Source organism: Leuciscus leuciscus, assembly GCF_965113295.1.
Source record: "Leuciscus leuciscus genome assembly, chromosome: 1".
Classification (NCBI taxonomy): Eukaryota; Metazoa; Chordata; class Actinopteri; order Cypriniformes; family Leuciscidae; genus Leuciscus; species Leuciscus leuciscus.
The window spans coordinates 33,131,672-33,148,644 of record NC_138725.1 but is presented as its reverse complement, the minus strand read 5'-3'; the positions used below and the strand labels follow the sequence as shown (position 1 = coordinate 33,148,644).

The window sequence follows — 16,973 nt, the reverse complement described above, 5'->3', positions numbered from 1 at the left end:
TAGCTTAAGCCTCGTGTGTGAACCCGTGGGTCAGTGATCTGTTCCTGAAGTGTGATTTTAGGGAAAAATCTGAGACGTCCAATAGATTTCTTATGCGCGCCGAAAGAACACCACAGACACAGTGTAATCACCATGGGAAAATCTCAGAGTAAAAACGGGGGGTTGTGAAAAATATGATACACCGGTGTTTTGCCTGATGATAAGTTTATCTATGTATCATCTTTTTATTCTTTTAAATCCTTTTATAACTGTTTTAATTTTCCTTACTTTTATTTTGTGATTATTTCAGTTCCTTTCTGTAAAGCACTTTGACTTGCCATAGTGTATTAGCCTGGGTTTCCCCCTGCTGCCTTGCACGCAGCGCGATTTTATTCACGCTGCTAGGCAGCCTGGATACCATGACCAGATTTTCCCCTCAAAAAGGGAACCAATCACAGAACGGGGAGGGAGCAGCAAGACGATGACGACGTCTATGCGACACACTGAAGCAGTTTGTTTATATCTATGGATACAACATGGCATCAGACGCGAAGTTACCTTTCAATGCAGCCTTAGTGTTCTAAGTAGTTTAGTCTTCTTCAGCCATCGTCTTCTTCCTCGTCGAATTTCTGTCGCTCTACATATGTCATCTGGTATAATTTAAACGATTGGCTATGAGCTACGTACAGGCGCATTTGATAGACATTTGTAGCGCCCAATAAACGGCTCTGGGCATTCGTAAACCACGCCTCAAATACGAGAAAATGAACATGTGGTTCCCAGACCACGTCTCAATGAGAAAGAGGTCTGACGTTAGCCAGGCTAATAGTGTATGAATCTGTGTGTCAGTGTCCAGCAGGGAGCTGCAGTGCTCCATGTGGCCTGTGGAGGCGCTGCACCCCGTACAGGCTCAGCTGGAGCGTTTCGAGGCGGGAACGGGCTGTGCCGCCAGAGAGGGCGGAGCTAAAGAGACCCATGTGATTTCTGTAGGCAAAGCCTCCAATACACAGGTATGAGACCTCTGTTTGTCCGCTCGTTGGTTCCGTCAATGTGCACACGTCCCGCTCGCGAATTTTTTTTTCCCAGGATGGTAGGGGAAGACTCATGAATATTCATTAGGGAAGTCATCCCTGATTGGTCTTAACCCCAGTGACGGGTAGGTTTAGGGGCGGGGTTAGGGTAGGTCATCAGACCCCCAGTGACAGGTAGGTTTAGGGGTGGGGTTAGGGGTAGGTCATCAGACCAATCAGGGATGACTTCCCTAATGAATATTCATGAGTCTTCCCCTACCGTCCTGGGAAAAAAAAATATCGCGTCCCGCTCAGGTGTCCTGTTCACAGGTGACGGTGGTGTTGAGACCTTTGACCCCCTCGCGGCCCGTCAGCCGTCCGGTGATTCTAGTGCTGAGCTCCCAGCATGCCGTGTGCTGGGTGTTGGAGAACGAGGGACTCCCACAGAACATCAACGTACTGGTGCAGGTGTGTGTGTGATTCACTCGATCACATAACTGTTTATTAGAGTTTTTTATTCATACATATTGCTACTACTATTTATTATTTATGCTATTTGTATTAATATTTTTAATGTTTATAAATTTTATTATTACATAAATATGTTTTACATATTAATATTTTTTGTTTATTAAATATGTTTTGATTGGATGTAATTTAGTCAATTTGGCTTGCTCAGTTACTGCTTAAAAGACAGTTAATAATATGACTGCTCTGACAACAGAATTGAAACTCAGTAAGGACACTATTGTCTTCTGTTGATCTGGTTTACAGCTGAATCGAATTTGTTTCGTAGTTGATGCGCAACTTTGCGACATTGACTGTTTTTGAACTAAACTGAATCAATAGGCTAATAGGAAACTGAGCTGAATGATGACACTATTGGAGAACGATTTGCAGGAAAATACTATTTAAGTCTTTCTACTTTCTACAAAATTTCTCGTTTAATTTAATGTGTTCGATTTCATGATTGTACGCTGTTATTGAACTGAACTGAATCAACATTGAACTGAATTGAGCTGAATAATGACACTTTTCTATGAGCTGAACTGACCCGTACAGGCCGGAGCACGAGGCCCACAGCTGGATGATGTGCAAACGTAATACTGAAATACATTACTTTTAAAAGTAACTTACCCCAACACTGCTGTCCCAGGTGTCTCTGAACTCCACGGTCGAGTCTTCGAGTCTGTCGATCCGCGTGGCTCAGGTTCGGTCTCTGCCGCGGCGTCCTCGAGTCCTGCTGCGCTGGATCCTCCAGAGACACGCCACCCTCTCATCGCTCACACACACTGTGAGCGCAAACCGCGTGTACATTCATCTGGGAGAGGGTGAGAACAAACACAGACATGCAGGATAGTACTTTGTACAAGATGGTACTTTAGTAAAATTACCATAGTTTACCATATGGTTCAAAAACACTATAGTATAGAGTATTTTCACTATAATATACTACTGTATTTTGTCATGTGGAGCATCCTAATGCATTTCCCAATCCGCCTGCAGATCCCAGCATGCCGAGCGAGTGCCGCCTGCAGTCTCTGTTTCTGTCGCAGAACTATCTGTCCTCAGAGATTCAGGATCAGGAGGTTCACGGCTGCACGCCGACTGACGAGCCGGTGGAGACGGAGGTGCACATCATCCGGCTGTGGTCCTCGGGCTCCGGCCTGTGCGGGTCAGTTCAGCTCTCCAACCCCAAATTATATATATATATATATATATTCAACACATTAACTTAACACATTTAACATGAGGGTAATTCAAAGTAGGCTACTTTATATAATAAATTGACAAAATTATGTTATGTAATGAACACATAAAATACATAAATATTTAATGTAAAATTACAAATACTCATAAAAAGGTACATTAATAGAAATAAATAAATAACAATAAAATGTAAGAAATAAAAATGTAAGAAATTGATGAATGTATTAAAATGAAAAGGGGAAATGAAAATAAAAGGCATACATAAAAATGACAATAATAATAAAATAAATGTTTTCATAAAATTGTATATACTGTATATATATACATATAACACATTTAACATGATGGTAATTCAAAGTATTTTACATATAAATTGTCAAATTTATGTTATGTAATGATATAAATATTTAAATATATAAATATTTAATGTAAAATTACATAAACTTTTTTTTAAAGGTACATTAGAAATAAATAAATAACAATACAAAGTAAGAAATAAAATTTGAAGAAATGGATAAATGTATTGAAAGGGGAAATGAAAATAAAAGGCATGCAAAAAAATGACAATAATAATAAAATAAATGATTTATTGTAATAACCCAAATAATGTATTGCATTTCTACACTGTAAAAAAAAATTACATCCCCTAGTCAAAAATTTCAAGTGACCGATAACAACTAAATTTTTCAATTAGTCTGACGTATTATTTCTCATTGAGCCAATGTTAACAGACTATTGCAACAAGAATTTCACTTGGGCCAATTGAAAAATTTAGATGTTATCGGTCACTTGAAATTTTTGATTTGGGAGGGTTAGAATTTTTTTACAGTGTATTCATTAGAATAAGAAGCAAGCTTAATTTTCCTACATTTAAACTGTTTAATTCCCTATCAGTGCTCCATCATAACAGCATTGCTGTTTTGCGTTATTATTTAACAAACTCGCAATGTCTTGACAACCCATCACAGATGCTGTGGAAAATAAAGTGATGAAAACATCATGAACGTAACGTCATCTCTGTCTCAGGTCTCTGCAGGTGGAGGTGTCGGTCTCTCTGCTGCCCCCTGTGGCTCGTTCAGGTTACCACAGGATTGTTCTGATCCTCAGCAGTGCAGTTTCAGTCAACTGGGCTCTGGTGGCTCCAGAGGTCAAAGGTCACGTCAGGGTCTATGTAAGGCAGAACTTCATCAATCTGTATTTCTAACCTGTGCGCTTGTCCAAACACTTGCTAAAGTTGTGTTTCTTTCAGTCGTCCAACAGCGTTAGTCTACCGTACAGAACTCAGGCCCCGGACCTCAGCGTGGCCAGCACCGTGACCTCTGACCTCCACAGCACCCCCGACCTTCTAGAATGGGCCTATCAGAACGGCTTTCACAAAGTGACCTCATATACCGAGGCTGATCTGGCCAATCGCTTCATGATCAAGTTAAGAGAAGGTAGGAAAGGTGAGTGACATTTTTAATGAATGCAACATGTGTATTATCTGATCATATGAACATAAAATGTTCAAAAATGTGCAGTATAGTCTAAGACTATAGATAAAGAAAGACGGTTCACTCCTATTACTTATGAATGGGGGAAACTGCAACACACAATACACTTTTTAACACTATTTGAGCATAAGAAACAACCTTTATGGGACAGTTCATGTCAGATTTTGTTGCTGATTTGAAATATGTTATTTAATTGTGAGTTCGGCAAGCAGTTTTTGAGAATTGACAGGACTTGGTCTTAGATGCCCGAAATATCTGCCCGGAGGCGTTGCAAATATGGCCTTCGTATATCCTATATCCTATACTTTGGTATAGTTCACACTGCATGAGACTGTATCCCATAATGCAATGCATTAAGGCAAAACCATTGTTTTTTCGTGCACTGGTCAATTTTGAGATTTCGTGTTATTTGGCATTTCAATAACGTGTTGTTTCAGACTAGAGCTCAGAAAACATCCAAAATACATTTAAGTGTTTATTTTAGTAGATTTTATCTATTGGTTGTGAGTTTTTCCCAGCACTTCAGCAGCACTTACACACACACCAAACTTTACAGTTTTATTCCTGTCTCTGAAGGCTTTTACGGAGGGGTTTGTTCATATATCATTCACACTGATTTATATTACATTTTCTTCCTAAAAACATGGTGAAAAGTGTTTTTGTTCTGTCTGTTGATGGTATTTTCTGATTTATAGAGTAATGAAAAGAGATATTCAAAATCCCTTCTATAAAAATCTTTAACTCTAATATGTCAACAAAATCAAACAAGAATTTTGATCCTGGCTTCATCCAATGTTCAGATTTATCTTCTGGAATTATATGCAAATTAGTGCATAAGTAATTAGAAAATGGCTCATTTGCATATTTAAATATAATTTATCAGAAAACTTGTAATACAATTTTTTTTTTTTGCAATTCTTAATATAATCAATCAACTGCAGATGTATAGTGATATAAATTAGCTAATTTTGTAACCTTATTCACCTGAAATATATTTAATTTGTTATTTTATTTCCAGTGTGATGCATGAAACACAATTTTTCCTCTGACTCAGATTAGAGTTTCTAAACAAAAAGTCATATTCAAATGCAAAATAACTATTTCTGACATGATAACTGAACATCACTCGCAAAAAACATAATGAGCTCATGTGACATTAATGTGGCATACTACTGTTTTAAACATTTATCATCACATATTGCCAACGCATTCACAGACTATATAAAGTGTTCAGCTGCCTGTAGACAGCGAGGTTTGTGACTGAGGTTTCGTCGTGATGCTCAGGCTCTGAGACGAGGCCTTCAGACGAAGAAGAGGTCATCGTGACGGACAGAAGCAGAGAGGCGTTCAGATGGCAGTGTGACGGTGGAGCTCTTTCTGTTTCTGTGGATACACACATGCTGCAGGTGAACAACACACACTCACCAACATATTCTTTCTTTATGCTTATAAAAGTGAAAACAGTACTAGTGTCACAAAACATATTTGAGGTCAGTAATATATATATATATATATTTTATTTTTTATTTTTTTTATTCATCAAGGATGCATTAAATTGATCAAAAGTGACTATGGAACTATGGAAGACTGTTTCCGCCATGGAATAATAATATTTAAAATAAAATAATATATTTGTATAAAAAAAAATATATATATATATATATATATATATTTATTATTATTATTATTATTGTGATATATATATATATATATATATATATATATATATATACACACACATATATATCACAGTTTCCACTAAAATATGAAGTAGCACAACTGTTTTTAACACTGATAATAATCATAAATGTTTCTTGATCATCAAATCATCATATTAGAATGATTTCTGAAGGATTATGTGACACTGAAGACTGGAGTAATGAATCAGCTTTGATCACAGGAATAAATTATATTTTAACATATATTCATATAGAAAACAGCTATTTTAACTTGTAATACAATTTGACTGTTTTTACTGTATTTTGGATCTAATAAATGCAGCCTTGGCGAGCTGAAGAGATTTCTTTCAAAAATATTAAAATATTTTATTGAGTATCATATCACCAAGTTTGACTGATTGGATTGTTTGAACACACAGATTTCGCCAGTGACGACAGTGACCCTGCGGGATCGCGACTGCAAGGCCGAATTCAACGGAAGCCATTTCCTGTTGGTTTTCCCAGTCATTTCCTGCGGGACGGAGGGAGAAATGGATGGAGCGAATGGAAGAGTTCATTACACAAACACGGTGAGAGAGAGAGAGAGAGAGAGAGAGAGAGAGAGAGAGAGAGAGAGAGAAAGACACATAAACAATAAACATAATTAAATATGATTAAATGAATTTGACAATTATTGTAATATTAATATAGCTGATGTAATTCTATAGGTTTCAGCACAAAATTCTGTATACAACAGAAAAAGTGTAATTCAGTTTAATGCAGCGTCAGTTCATAGTGACTACTGATTTGTCAAGATCCATCAAATTATCATAAAAATAGCATTTCGTTATGATTATTTCTGAAGTGCAACAATTAAATCTGACCTGGGTCACGTCGTCTTGCTGTCACTCGGTTTGTTTGTGTGGTTGTATATGAAGGCATAACCACACACCTAAAACAGATGACCCGGGTCACACTGTGCCGAATCCAGCAGAGCAAAGCATTATCAGGTGTGGAGAATCTGGAGATGGGAACATCTTCAAAAGAAAATAGGGAAGAATGGTCCATTTCTTACCTGAATATACTTTAATTATGTTTTGAAGGTGTTCCTGTGGAAACAAAAACCATCTGAGGGTTTGAACAATGAGACGGACTGGGAGGGTTCGGATGGGACGAGTTTGCTGGCCGTTCATGTGAGTGTGTTTCAAACCCTAGTGCACTAAATGACTCATAATTGACTCATAATTGACTGATTTGTAACATTTAGATGGACAGAATTATTTTTATCCAATGTTTTGGGTCAGTTAGATGATTTGCTCAAGAAACATTTCTTATTAGTACTGATGCATCGAAGTTGAAATTCTGGGTCAAAAACTTTTTTTCTCTCTTTTTTTTATACTTCTATTAACATTAGACTTTTGATTTATTTCATGAATTCTATTGATGCACTGAAATGTATTTTTTATCTCATTTAAACGATGGCTGTAGTAACTTCTTTTCATGACAGATTTATTCAAGCATACATTAAATAATGAAGAAATCAGGTTAAGTAAATATATAATGCATATGTAATACAATGCATTGTGCTGTTTAAAATGTATCACGATTTTCACAAACATATTATTTTTCTGGATTCTTTGATGAATACAAAGTTCAAAATAACTTTTTATTTTAACCCTTTCACGCTAGAGGTCCTTACAGTGGGCAGCTATTCAAAAAAGCCATTTCTTGCGTATGCTTGGGTTTTGACTGTACAATTGCACATCAACCACTACAGAGGACACTAGTGCATCATCATATATACTGCCACCAAGTGGTAAGCCTATGTATGTGGATTTTTTTATTTTTTTATTTTTTGTCCGAAGACCAGTCAGAAATGCCAAGTTACTCCGAATTATCCATCCATTCCTTCTATCCTAGGAGACTCTTGCAGGTAAAAACAAAAACAAAGTTGTAACATCAAGTAACATGTAAGGAGTCATGTCATTGATACATTTTCCAAGTATTGATTTTAGATTGGGAGGAAACATGCTTCACTAGCTATATTTCAGCTTCATTTCATCTTACTACTGTGACTGTTGTTCTTGAAAATACTTCATATCTTTTTTGGTTGTAAATAAATGTATTTGTGTTATTAATGTAATTTGCAGTTCAAAAAAGTAATCTGATTATGTAATGCATGTTACATTTAATGCGTTACTTTACTCGTTACATAAAAAATGATCTGATTATGTAATGCACATTACTTGTAATGCGTTACTTGTAAAATCGAAAACGTAATCTTATTATGTAATGCATGTTACTGATAGTTATATTGAAAAAGCAATCTGATTAAGTAATTCATGTTATTTGTAATGCGTTACTTTAGTTGTTACATCAAAAAACAATCTAATTACATAATGCACATTACTTGTAATGCGTTACTTGTAAAATCGAAAACGTAATCTTATTATGTAATGGTGGTAGTGGCGCAATGGATAAGACACATGCCTTTGATGTGAGAGACCCGGGTTCGAATCCACTGTGAGACACCAATGTGTCCCTGAGCAAGACACTTAACCCCTAGTTGCTCCAGAGGCGTGCGACCTCTGACATATATAGCAATTGTAAGTCGCTTTGGATAAGAGCGTCAGCTAAATGAATAAATGTAAATGTAAATGTAAAGCATGTTACTTGTAATGCGTTACTTGTAAAATCGAAAACTTAATCTAATTATGTAATGCACGTTACTTGTAATGCATTGTTACTTCTAATGTGTTGCTTTACACGTTACATCAAAAAAGTAATCTGATTACATAAAGCATGTTTCCTGTAATGCATTACCCCCAACACTGCTCATTTCAGATGAAATTAGAAACTAGTTTTTTTTTTTTTTTACCGTCTGAAAACATCAGTAGATCAATGTTGATTTCAGTTTGAGTGTACATCGACATACTCTGGTAGACTGGAGGGATCATGAACGTTTTCTGCAGATGTTCCTTCACCAGATCTTTGATGGAATCACGTCCTCATGTTCTGATCTCAAAGACAGGCGAAGTTCAACTTGTGTGAAGTTCTTTTGTCTGCTGGTTGAACAGGATCAAACTCAATTGCGTTTGTAATAATTGAAGCTGTATTATATATTTTTATATATATTTTATAGTTTTCACATGATTTTATATAATTGTATTAATTGGTTTGATAAATACACACAGTATTACTGTGTTTTGACTGTATTATGTTTAATACAGTGTCTCTTCAGTTAAAACCAAAAATCCATCTGAAAATCTCTTTAAAACATATGTTAAAAAAAAAGTTGACATTGTTTTTCATGTCCTAAGAGCAATAAAAACACATCCATCGAGGAAAAGAATCCGGACTGAGGTTTTCATAATTCATGCATGAAAGGGTTAAATCTATTTATTAGAAATGTTTCGCTGCAAAAATTATTTTCTTAGTATGTTGGTCTTGTTTTCTACAGATATCTAAACATTATTGAGTCAAGATACATGAACTTGAGAAGCAAAGGTTCTTTTTTTTCTGAAGTGAGTTTAAGCTTAAAACAAGTAAAAAATATCTGCCACTGGGGTCAGAAAAATAAACTTGTTTTCTCTTTAAATTAAGTTTATTTTTCCAACGCCACTCACAGATATTTTTTTAGTTTTAAACTTAAACTGGTAACACTTTACAATAAGGTTCATTAGTTAACATTGGTTAATGTATTAACTAACAAGAACTAACAATGTTCCATACATTTGTTACAGTATTTATTAATCTTTATTAATGTTAGTTTATAAAAATACTGCACTTCATTGTTTGTTCATGTTAGTTCACAGTGCATTAACTTATGTTAACAAATACAAACTTTGATTTTAATAACGTATCAGTAAATGTTGAAATTAATATGAACTCAAATTAATACATTCTGAAGAAGTATTGTTCATTCTTAGTTCATGTTAACTGAGGTAGTTAACTAATGTTAACTAATGAACCTTATTGTACCCTTAAACTCATTTTTTTCTTCAGAAAGACTTATGTAATTTTCCTTTTTAAGTAAATGTATCTTGATTTCTAGAATGTTTGGATATTTGTACTGAATAACACAAATTGTGATTCACTGTTTGTGACTGTCTTTGCTCTCACTTTTGATCAACTGAATGCTGCTGTAATGCGGTTTCCTCTGGTGTGTTTGTGCTCAGATCAGCTGTGATTCGACTCTGTCGACTCTGGTGAGTCCATCAGACGTGACTCCGTCGGCCCGTCCCGAGGAAGCTCTGCCTCTCAGTCCGGCAGCGGCTCCTCCCTGGGTCCCACTGCTGTCCATGAAGCTGTTCGTGACCGAGGCCCTCGAGAAGAGACCCGTGGGGCCCTGCGTGATCAGCGCGTACGACCGGCTCTATGTGCAGGTCAGTGCTGTCCAAGCGTGCCGCACAAGTGCTGAAAGTGAAGCCGAAGGGCCTCGATCGCCCCCCGGTGGCTGGTCCCAGTACAATTCATAAACCCTGAGTCTCGATCGCCCCCCGGTGGCTGGTACCAGTACAGTTCATAAACCCTGAGTCGCGATCGCCCCCTGGTGGCTGGTCCCAGTACAGTTCATAAACCCTGAGTCTCGATCGCCCCCTGGTGGCTGGTCCCAGTACAGTTCATAAACCCTGAGTCTCGATCGCCCCTCGGTGGCTGGTCCCAGTACAGTTCATAAACCCTGAGTCTCGATCGCCCCCTGGTGGCTGGTCCCAGTACAGTTCATAAACCCTGAGTCTCGATCGCCCCCCGGTGGCTGGTCCCAGTATAGCTCATAAACCCTGAGTCTCGATCGCCCCCCGGTGGCTGGTCCCAGTACAGCTCATAAACCCCGCCCTCCTCATGAAGTCTAATGGGACACGATCGAAACTAAACAATCAAATTACACTTCAAATACAGTTTTTCCAAAGATGTTTTCTGTCATTTTAGGTAGTTTTATCACGCTGATATAAGTTTAAGCGTTTGTTTTTTAAATAAGTTTGATCTTAGTTAGTTATTTGATGCTATAAAAATGGACATGTGACGTCTTGATTGACAGCTGTGATTGACAGCTTCTCTAAACAAAGTCATTGAGGCACCAACTGACTTTTTGGGGGATTTTCGGGAGGAGATTGGAGCTTCAACTTTAATTTCTACATGTCCATAACTGTTTATTTCACTGACACAATGAGTTGCTCTGCAGTAAACTTTGTATTAAACGATTCTGCGAGAGTGAGGGCGGGACCTTGATATCGCGGCTCCACTTCACGCTCACTACTGTGCAGACTCGGGTCCCGCGGTCACTACTGCGCAGAAGCAGGTCCCAAATCTGCGCAAGATGTCAGTGCCATGTTAAGACTTTGGCGGCTTCACTTTTCACCAATGGAAAAGAGTGAAGGGGCGGCGGCCATTTTTTCTCCCAGTCTATGGTGCTGTTGGCTGGGCGCCTCCTGAAGGCCAGAGCTGCTGATAGATGGCGCTGGAGTCGATAACGGGATTACACCCGCTCAAGGACCCCAGATTCCTGTCGCCATGTGGAGCTTAAAGTCAAGGCCACTAATGAACACACTCCACTGACTGTGTGTGTGCAGCTGAGTTTATATGAGGAAACTCATGTGAAGTCAAATATACAAATAATGCCAACAAATCAAAAATTATCGTTCAACATCGGCTGAATTTGCAGACCACCGACACCTAGCAACAAGAATTCAACTGAAAATAACTAATTCAGTGACATACTATTATTAAATATGAGTAATTAAGAAAACTAAACCTAAACATACAAATATTAGTTCAATTTTATAATATTAGTGATCTTCTGAATAAAACATGAAAGGTGGGGTTTAGAGTGTTGCCATGGGGTTGCTAGGGTGTTGTGGAAGGTTGCTGGGCTGTTGCTATGTGATTTTGTTGGGTGGTTACAATGCTGTATTATATAATTTCTCAAAAATAATATTTAAGAAAAAGTGAATTTTAGCATCTATGTGGGTTTCTGGGGGGGGGGGGGGGGTTGCTAGGCTGTTGCTATGTGGTTGCTAGGGTGGTTGCTAACCTGTTGCCATATGGTTGCTGGGGTGGTCTGTGTGGTTGCTAAGCTGTTGCTATGTGGTTTCTGGGGTGTTACAGGTGGTTGCTAGGCTGTTGCTATGTGGTTGCTAAGCTGTTGCTATGTGGTTACTGGGGTGTTCTGTGTGGTTGCTAGGCTGTTGCTATGTGCTTTATGGGTGGTTACTAGGCTGTTGCTGTGTGGTTGCCGGGGTGTTCCGGATGGTTTATAGGGTGCAGTGTTTGATTAACATAAGTTCTGTGTGTGTCTGTCAGATCTCGGTGGCGTCTGGCGCTGCGGAGGCCGTGGAGCTCCAGTCGTGTCTGGTTTCTCCTCTCTCAGACCCACAGGCTCACAGCGGCTGGTCCATCATCAGAGACTCCTGCCCGTCAGACCCGTCCTTCACACTTCTCCACGAAGAAGCCCAGGAACCAACAGACAGTCCAGAGAGTGAGAGCGACGGAGACGAGGAGGACGAGGAGAAGACTGAGAGACGGCCGACCCCTCGCTGGAGACACACAGGAGCCCGCAGCGGAGACGAGAGGGCCAGACGGTTTAAAGAAAAGAGACCCGACAGAGTCAGAGCCAGGAAGCCTGAGGAACGCAGGCGGTGGAGGAGGGATGATGGGCGTGAGGGCGCACACACACTGCGCTTCAGCTTCATCCTGCGGCCGGTCTATAATAACTCCATTCAGTTCCTGCACTGCCGGCTGCGCCTGTGTGCGGCGGACATGGGGCCCTCAGGGGCCAACGCTCGGGTCTGTGCTCAGGGGCCTCGGATTCCTGCTCTCACACACACGCCTGCTTCTCACCAGGTACTGTTGGTGTCATTACCCATAGAAAACTGTGATGGCTGCAAGCTCTTTGTCATATTTTTAATAACTGTCAACCTCAACTATATTAAATATCATACTGTATATATCATAATATAGTTCATATAATATGAATAACTAGATTAAACATTATTATCTGATATATTAAAACATAAAGTGTTAGTAATGAGCTCCAGAAACTTTAAATACCTTGAGTGTAAAGGTGTATCACATCTATATATTTATACAGGCAAACTAAAAATTATTCAGACACCAGATATAATTTTTGATATTTTTTTATACTAGTGGGTTCAGGACACTATAGTTCATTTATGTAAGTGAGGAGAGCAAAATAAAGTAAACTGTAACATATTATACAAAAAAATTCTGTAAATTTTTTTCTATCTGTAAAATTTATAAACATTTGGGACCAAAAATGATTCCGACACTTTGACCTGACCATGTTTTGTTTATGTGTTTTTTCTTTAATTGCTAATGCGACCTTTCTACACCACAGACTGAACAAAATGAAGCATTGCTTGGTCATTGGTTGAGCTAAATGTGTATTATCTAATTGTGTAGTTAAATTTAACAGCTGACAGATTTTCAACATAATTCATTTGTGAGACAGTCTAAAGCCCCTTTCACACAGAGATTCCGGAAAATACACGGATAAAGTGACCCGGGATTTGACCCGGGTTCGTTTGATTTTGGTCATTCACACTGCCAGTGATTTTCCGGAATCTGAGAGTGCGTTCACACACAACCCGTAAAAATGCCGTAAAGACACGTGACATCGATGTGACTTGTAATCTCAGCAGAGTCTTAAGTTTGCTTATGAGCTGCGATCTCTCTCTCGAGAAACCACGCCTGTGCATTTGTTTCTCTGATTCGATCATAAACTTGCGCATTACGTACCGTTTCATAGCTGGAGAACGAGCCCGGCTTCAGCGTCATCACTACGACACGGCATTGTTACGGCTTTTGTTCACACAGCGCGCGTTCCGGGACTGAACACGGCAATGTTACTAGGTCCCGACCCGGCATCAATCCCGGCTTAAATCCCGGGTCGAGTTTGCGTTCACACAGAAGGCGCTCTGGCAATTTGCCGGCAATTTGCCGGGTTCAAAGCGCTGTGTGAAAGGGGCTTTACAGAAGGATGGACAAAACCAGTGAAATATCAACTGATTTGATAACTCTTGAGTTCTTCTCATATTTCATTACCATTTTCTAAACTATAGAGAATAAACTGTGATAATGTGAGAAATGTTGAAGGTGTCTGAATGAATTTTGGGTTGACTATGTAGGGAGACCGGGGACAGTTGCAACAGGGGATGGTTGCAACATGTCATTTTTCTCCAATCAGAAACAAGCTAGAGTGATGACACTCATACTGCACATGCACAGTTAGACCCTCCACCCACCAAGAAGACAGTAGACATATTCAACATCTGCTGATGTATTTATTGAACAAAACTTGTTTTGGAGGTATAAAAGTAATTTTTTTCATGAGATATATTTTTGTCATACTGTCCTGAAATTTTGTATGATTTAATAAAAACTTACATAGTTTGAATTGTTGTTTTGTTGACTACTAAGTGACATGGTTAGCATGTGTCAAAGTCAGTGTGTCTAGCAGGCGTATGATGTTCTGTCATGGCTGATAGGGTCGGGGACGGTTGCAACATGTTATAAATTGCATGTTTAATAAAAGTTTGTTGCATTGCAAATTGTTAAATTCTTCCTGTCTGACACTGAAATATGGAGAGATTTAATAGCATCTGTAACTCCTGCACACTGAATCTATGTAGGCCTATGTTCTACACATGAACAAACAAAACTCAATAACTGTTATTTGATAAATATGACTAAATAAATAAATTATAGGCTACAATAATATTATTGAAATAAATAATACTATAATATTATAGTAGGCCTAAAACAGTTAATATTTTCAGAATTCTTTGCTCATTGAGACAAAAAGCTTAAGTTAATTAATGAAATTTAAGGTATTTTTAACATGTTGCAACCGTCCCTGGGTTGTGTTGCAACTGTCCCCTGGGTCGGGGTCAGTTGCAACATCTGACTTCTTCCATTCAAATAAATACTGTGAACGATATGTCATATATAATCATCTTTAAATGGTATGGGTAATTAGCAGACAGATGCAAGTTTAATATATACAAATTTGGTTGGTCTAGTCCAAGTAGTCTCTGAGTAATTGAGAGAAATGCAAAAAGTGTTGCAACTGTCCCCGGTCTCCCCTATGTATGTATGTATGTAGCCTATGTATGTATGTATGTATGTATGTATGTATATATATATATATATATATATATATATATATATATATATATATATATTAGTATATCAAATATATGTAAAATTTACTAAAATAATGGAATGACACCGGAACCAGAACTATTAAAATCTTTATGATTCTTATCTTTTGCCTTTCTTTTACAGTGTGAGGACAGAAATCTGTCTCGGCCCGTGTTGGTGACGTATCCTGTTGGGTTTCTGGCTCCCCCTGCTGGTCTGTACACATCAATGCAGCGTTGAACTTTCATTCACACAAACGTTTTGCATTACTAACACTTGTGTTTGTTCTGTGTGTGTGTGTGTGTTTCAGGTAAACTCACTGAGATGTCGAGAAATACTCCCACACACAGCGGTGCGTTACACCTCCTTTATTCTGTTACTTGCACTCTTAAAAAACAAGGTTCTGTATTGGTATCTCTCGTTCGAAGACCTTTTGACATCCATGGAGTCTTTTTTTAAACGCACAAAAGTTCTTTAGATTTGAAAAAAATTTTTTTTTATTATTTTAAGAACTTTTCACTAATGTTTTTTGGGAACCAGAAATCCTAGATAGCAAGCAACCATCGAAAAACAATGTTAAATCAATATTATTGTGTCAATGTTAACTGCATTGAACCAACATCACTTCTGCCCCCACAATTAATGTTGAAAATATGTTGAAATTTCAACAAAACATCAATGGTAATGGTATTGAATCTATGTTACAATGTGATGTTGCTTCAACATCATGCTTGCACTCTCAGAAAATGAAACACAACTGCAAATAAAAGAAGGCAATACAACTCTCAAGATCTCAGCAAACTGCATTACCAGCTTCACTTATTACTTAACCAGACTGACTTTATTTCTGTAATTCATCTACAGAAGTTAGTGGAAATATATGGTCACCGTTATGGTAATCAGTGTTTCGTTTAGTTGGACAGTTTGACTCTTAGCTTCTAATGGGAGTAATTGGTCTTTGCAACACTTTATCAAAATGCATAATCTGTTGCAAAGAAAGCCAGAAACAAAGATGATCAGGTGATATAGATTTCATAACCATAATGTAGAATAATTCACTCATTTTATACCTGACCAAAAGTGGCTATTTGCTATTAATGGATTATATTCACTAACAATACTTCCTTGCAACAGATCAGACTTTCTGAATTTTTATTTAAAAAATACATGGAAAATGTCTTACGCTGTGGCTTGTGTTCAGGTGCAGACGAGGGTCCTGTGCTGGCGGTCGTGTTCGCTGCGTTTGTGCTGGGTTTGTTCCTGATGGGGGCGCTGTGGTGCATCTACACTCAGACTGGTACCCCCCCTCCCTCACACAAAATGATCGTCTAACGTTTTTCCCTTTTTCCACATGACGGCTGGCCATTAAAAACACGCTTGTTGGTTGTCACTGTCAGGGAGGCGTGATTTGACCCAGAGAGCCGGTTTTATTGAGACATCGGGACAGAACACGGCTTCAGAAACCCGCCGACACTGATGGAGCAAACCAGTTTCCACCAGGCCAACTAAAGATACGACACGACCGTCAATGTGAAATAAAGCGCTATCATGTGATTTCTGCTTTTGTTTACAGCTGAAGTTGTGTATCACTGTTCTGAGGTGCTTGTAGCCTAACGAGTGATCCTTGTTTCTGCCATGGAATAAAACAAAAAGGTTATTGTGACTTTTTATCTCACAGTTCTGTTGATAAATAAACTCGGAATTGTGAGGGGAAAGTCAGAATTGAGAGATATAAAATCGCAATCACCTTTTTTATTTATTTTGTGGTGGAAACAAGTTTCATATGTAGGCGTAATGATTTTACTTGCTGCTTTTGTTTTGCTGCTAAAGTAACACATTATGTGAAACGATCTTGTGCCCCTTAAATGTTTATTTAATTTTCACTCCTTTAATTGTTTTTATTGTAGTGTGTTGTAGTTAACATGTGTCTTTAAGTGTCACTATTAAAGAAATAAACTCAGACA

At 38.2% G+C, this 16,973-nt stretch overlaps 1 protein-coding gene across 2 annotated transcripts; it reads left to right on the top strand.

Annotated features, from left to right (window-relative positions):
- The first annotated feature begins 831 nt into the window (after positions 1-831).
- On the top strand, positions 832-16,971 carry engl (endoglin, like). 2 transcript variants are annotated; one of them, XM_082140777.1, is made up of 15 exons: positions 832-989; positions 1,320-1,457; positions 2,146-2,320; positions 2,496-2,664; positions 3,726-3,870; positions 3,949-4,135; positions 5,477-5,598; positions 6,291-6,440; positions 6,954-7,043; positions 10,029-10,235; positions 12,151-12,690; positions 15,154-15,223; positions 15,320-15,361; positions 16,211-16,306; positions 16,407-16,971. In XM_082140777.1, the coding sequence occupies exons 1-15, from the start codon at positions 855-857 to the stop codon at positions 16,484-16,486; spliced, it is 2,346 nt and encodes a 781-aa protein (XP_081996903.1). In that variant the 5' UTR covers positions 832-854; the 3' UTR covers positions 16,487-16,971. The 2 variants fall into 2 exon arrangements, with proteins under 2 accessions (XP_081996903.1, XP_081996902.1); XM_082140776.1 differs by having other exon boundaries at positions 3,949-4,144.
- The last annotated feature ends 2 nt before the right edge of the window (positions 16,972-16,973 follow it).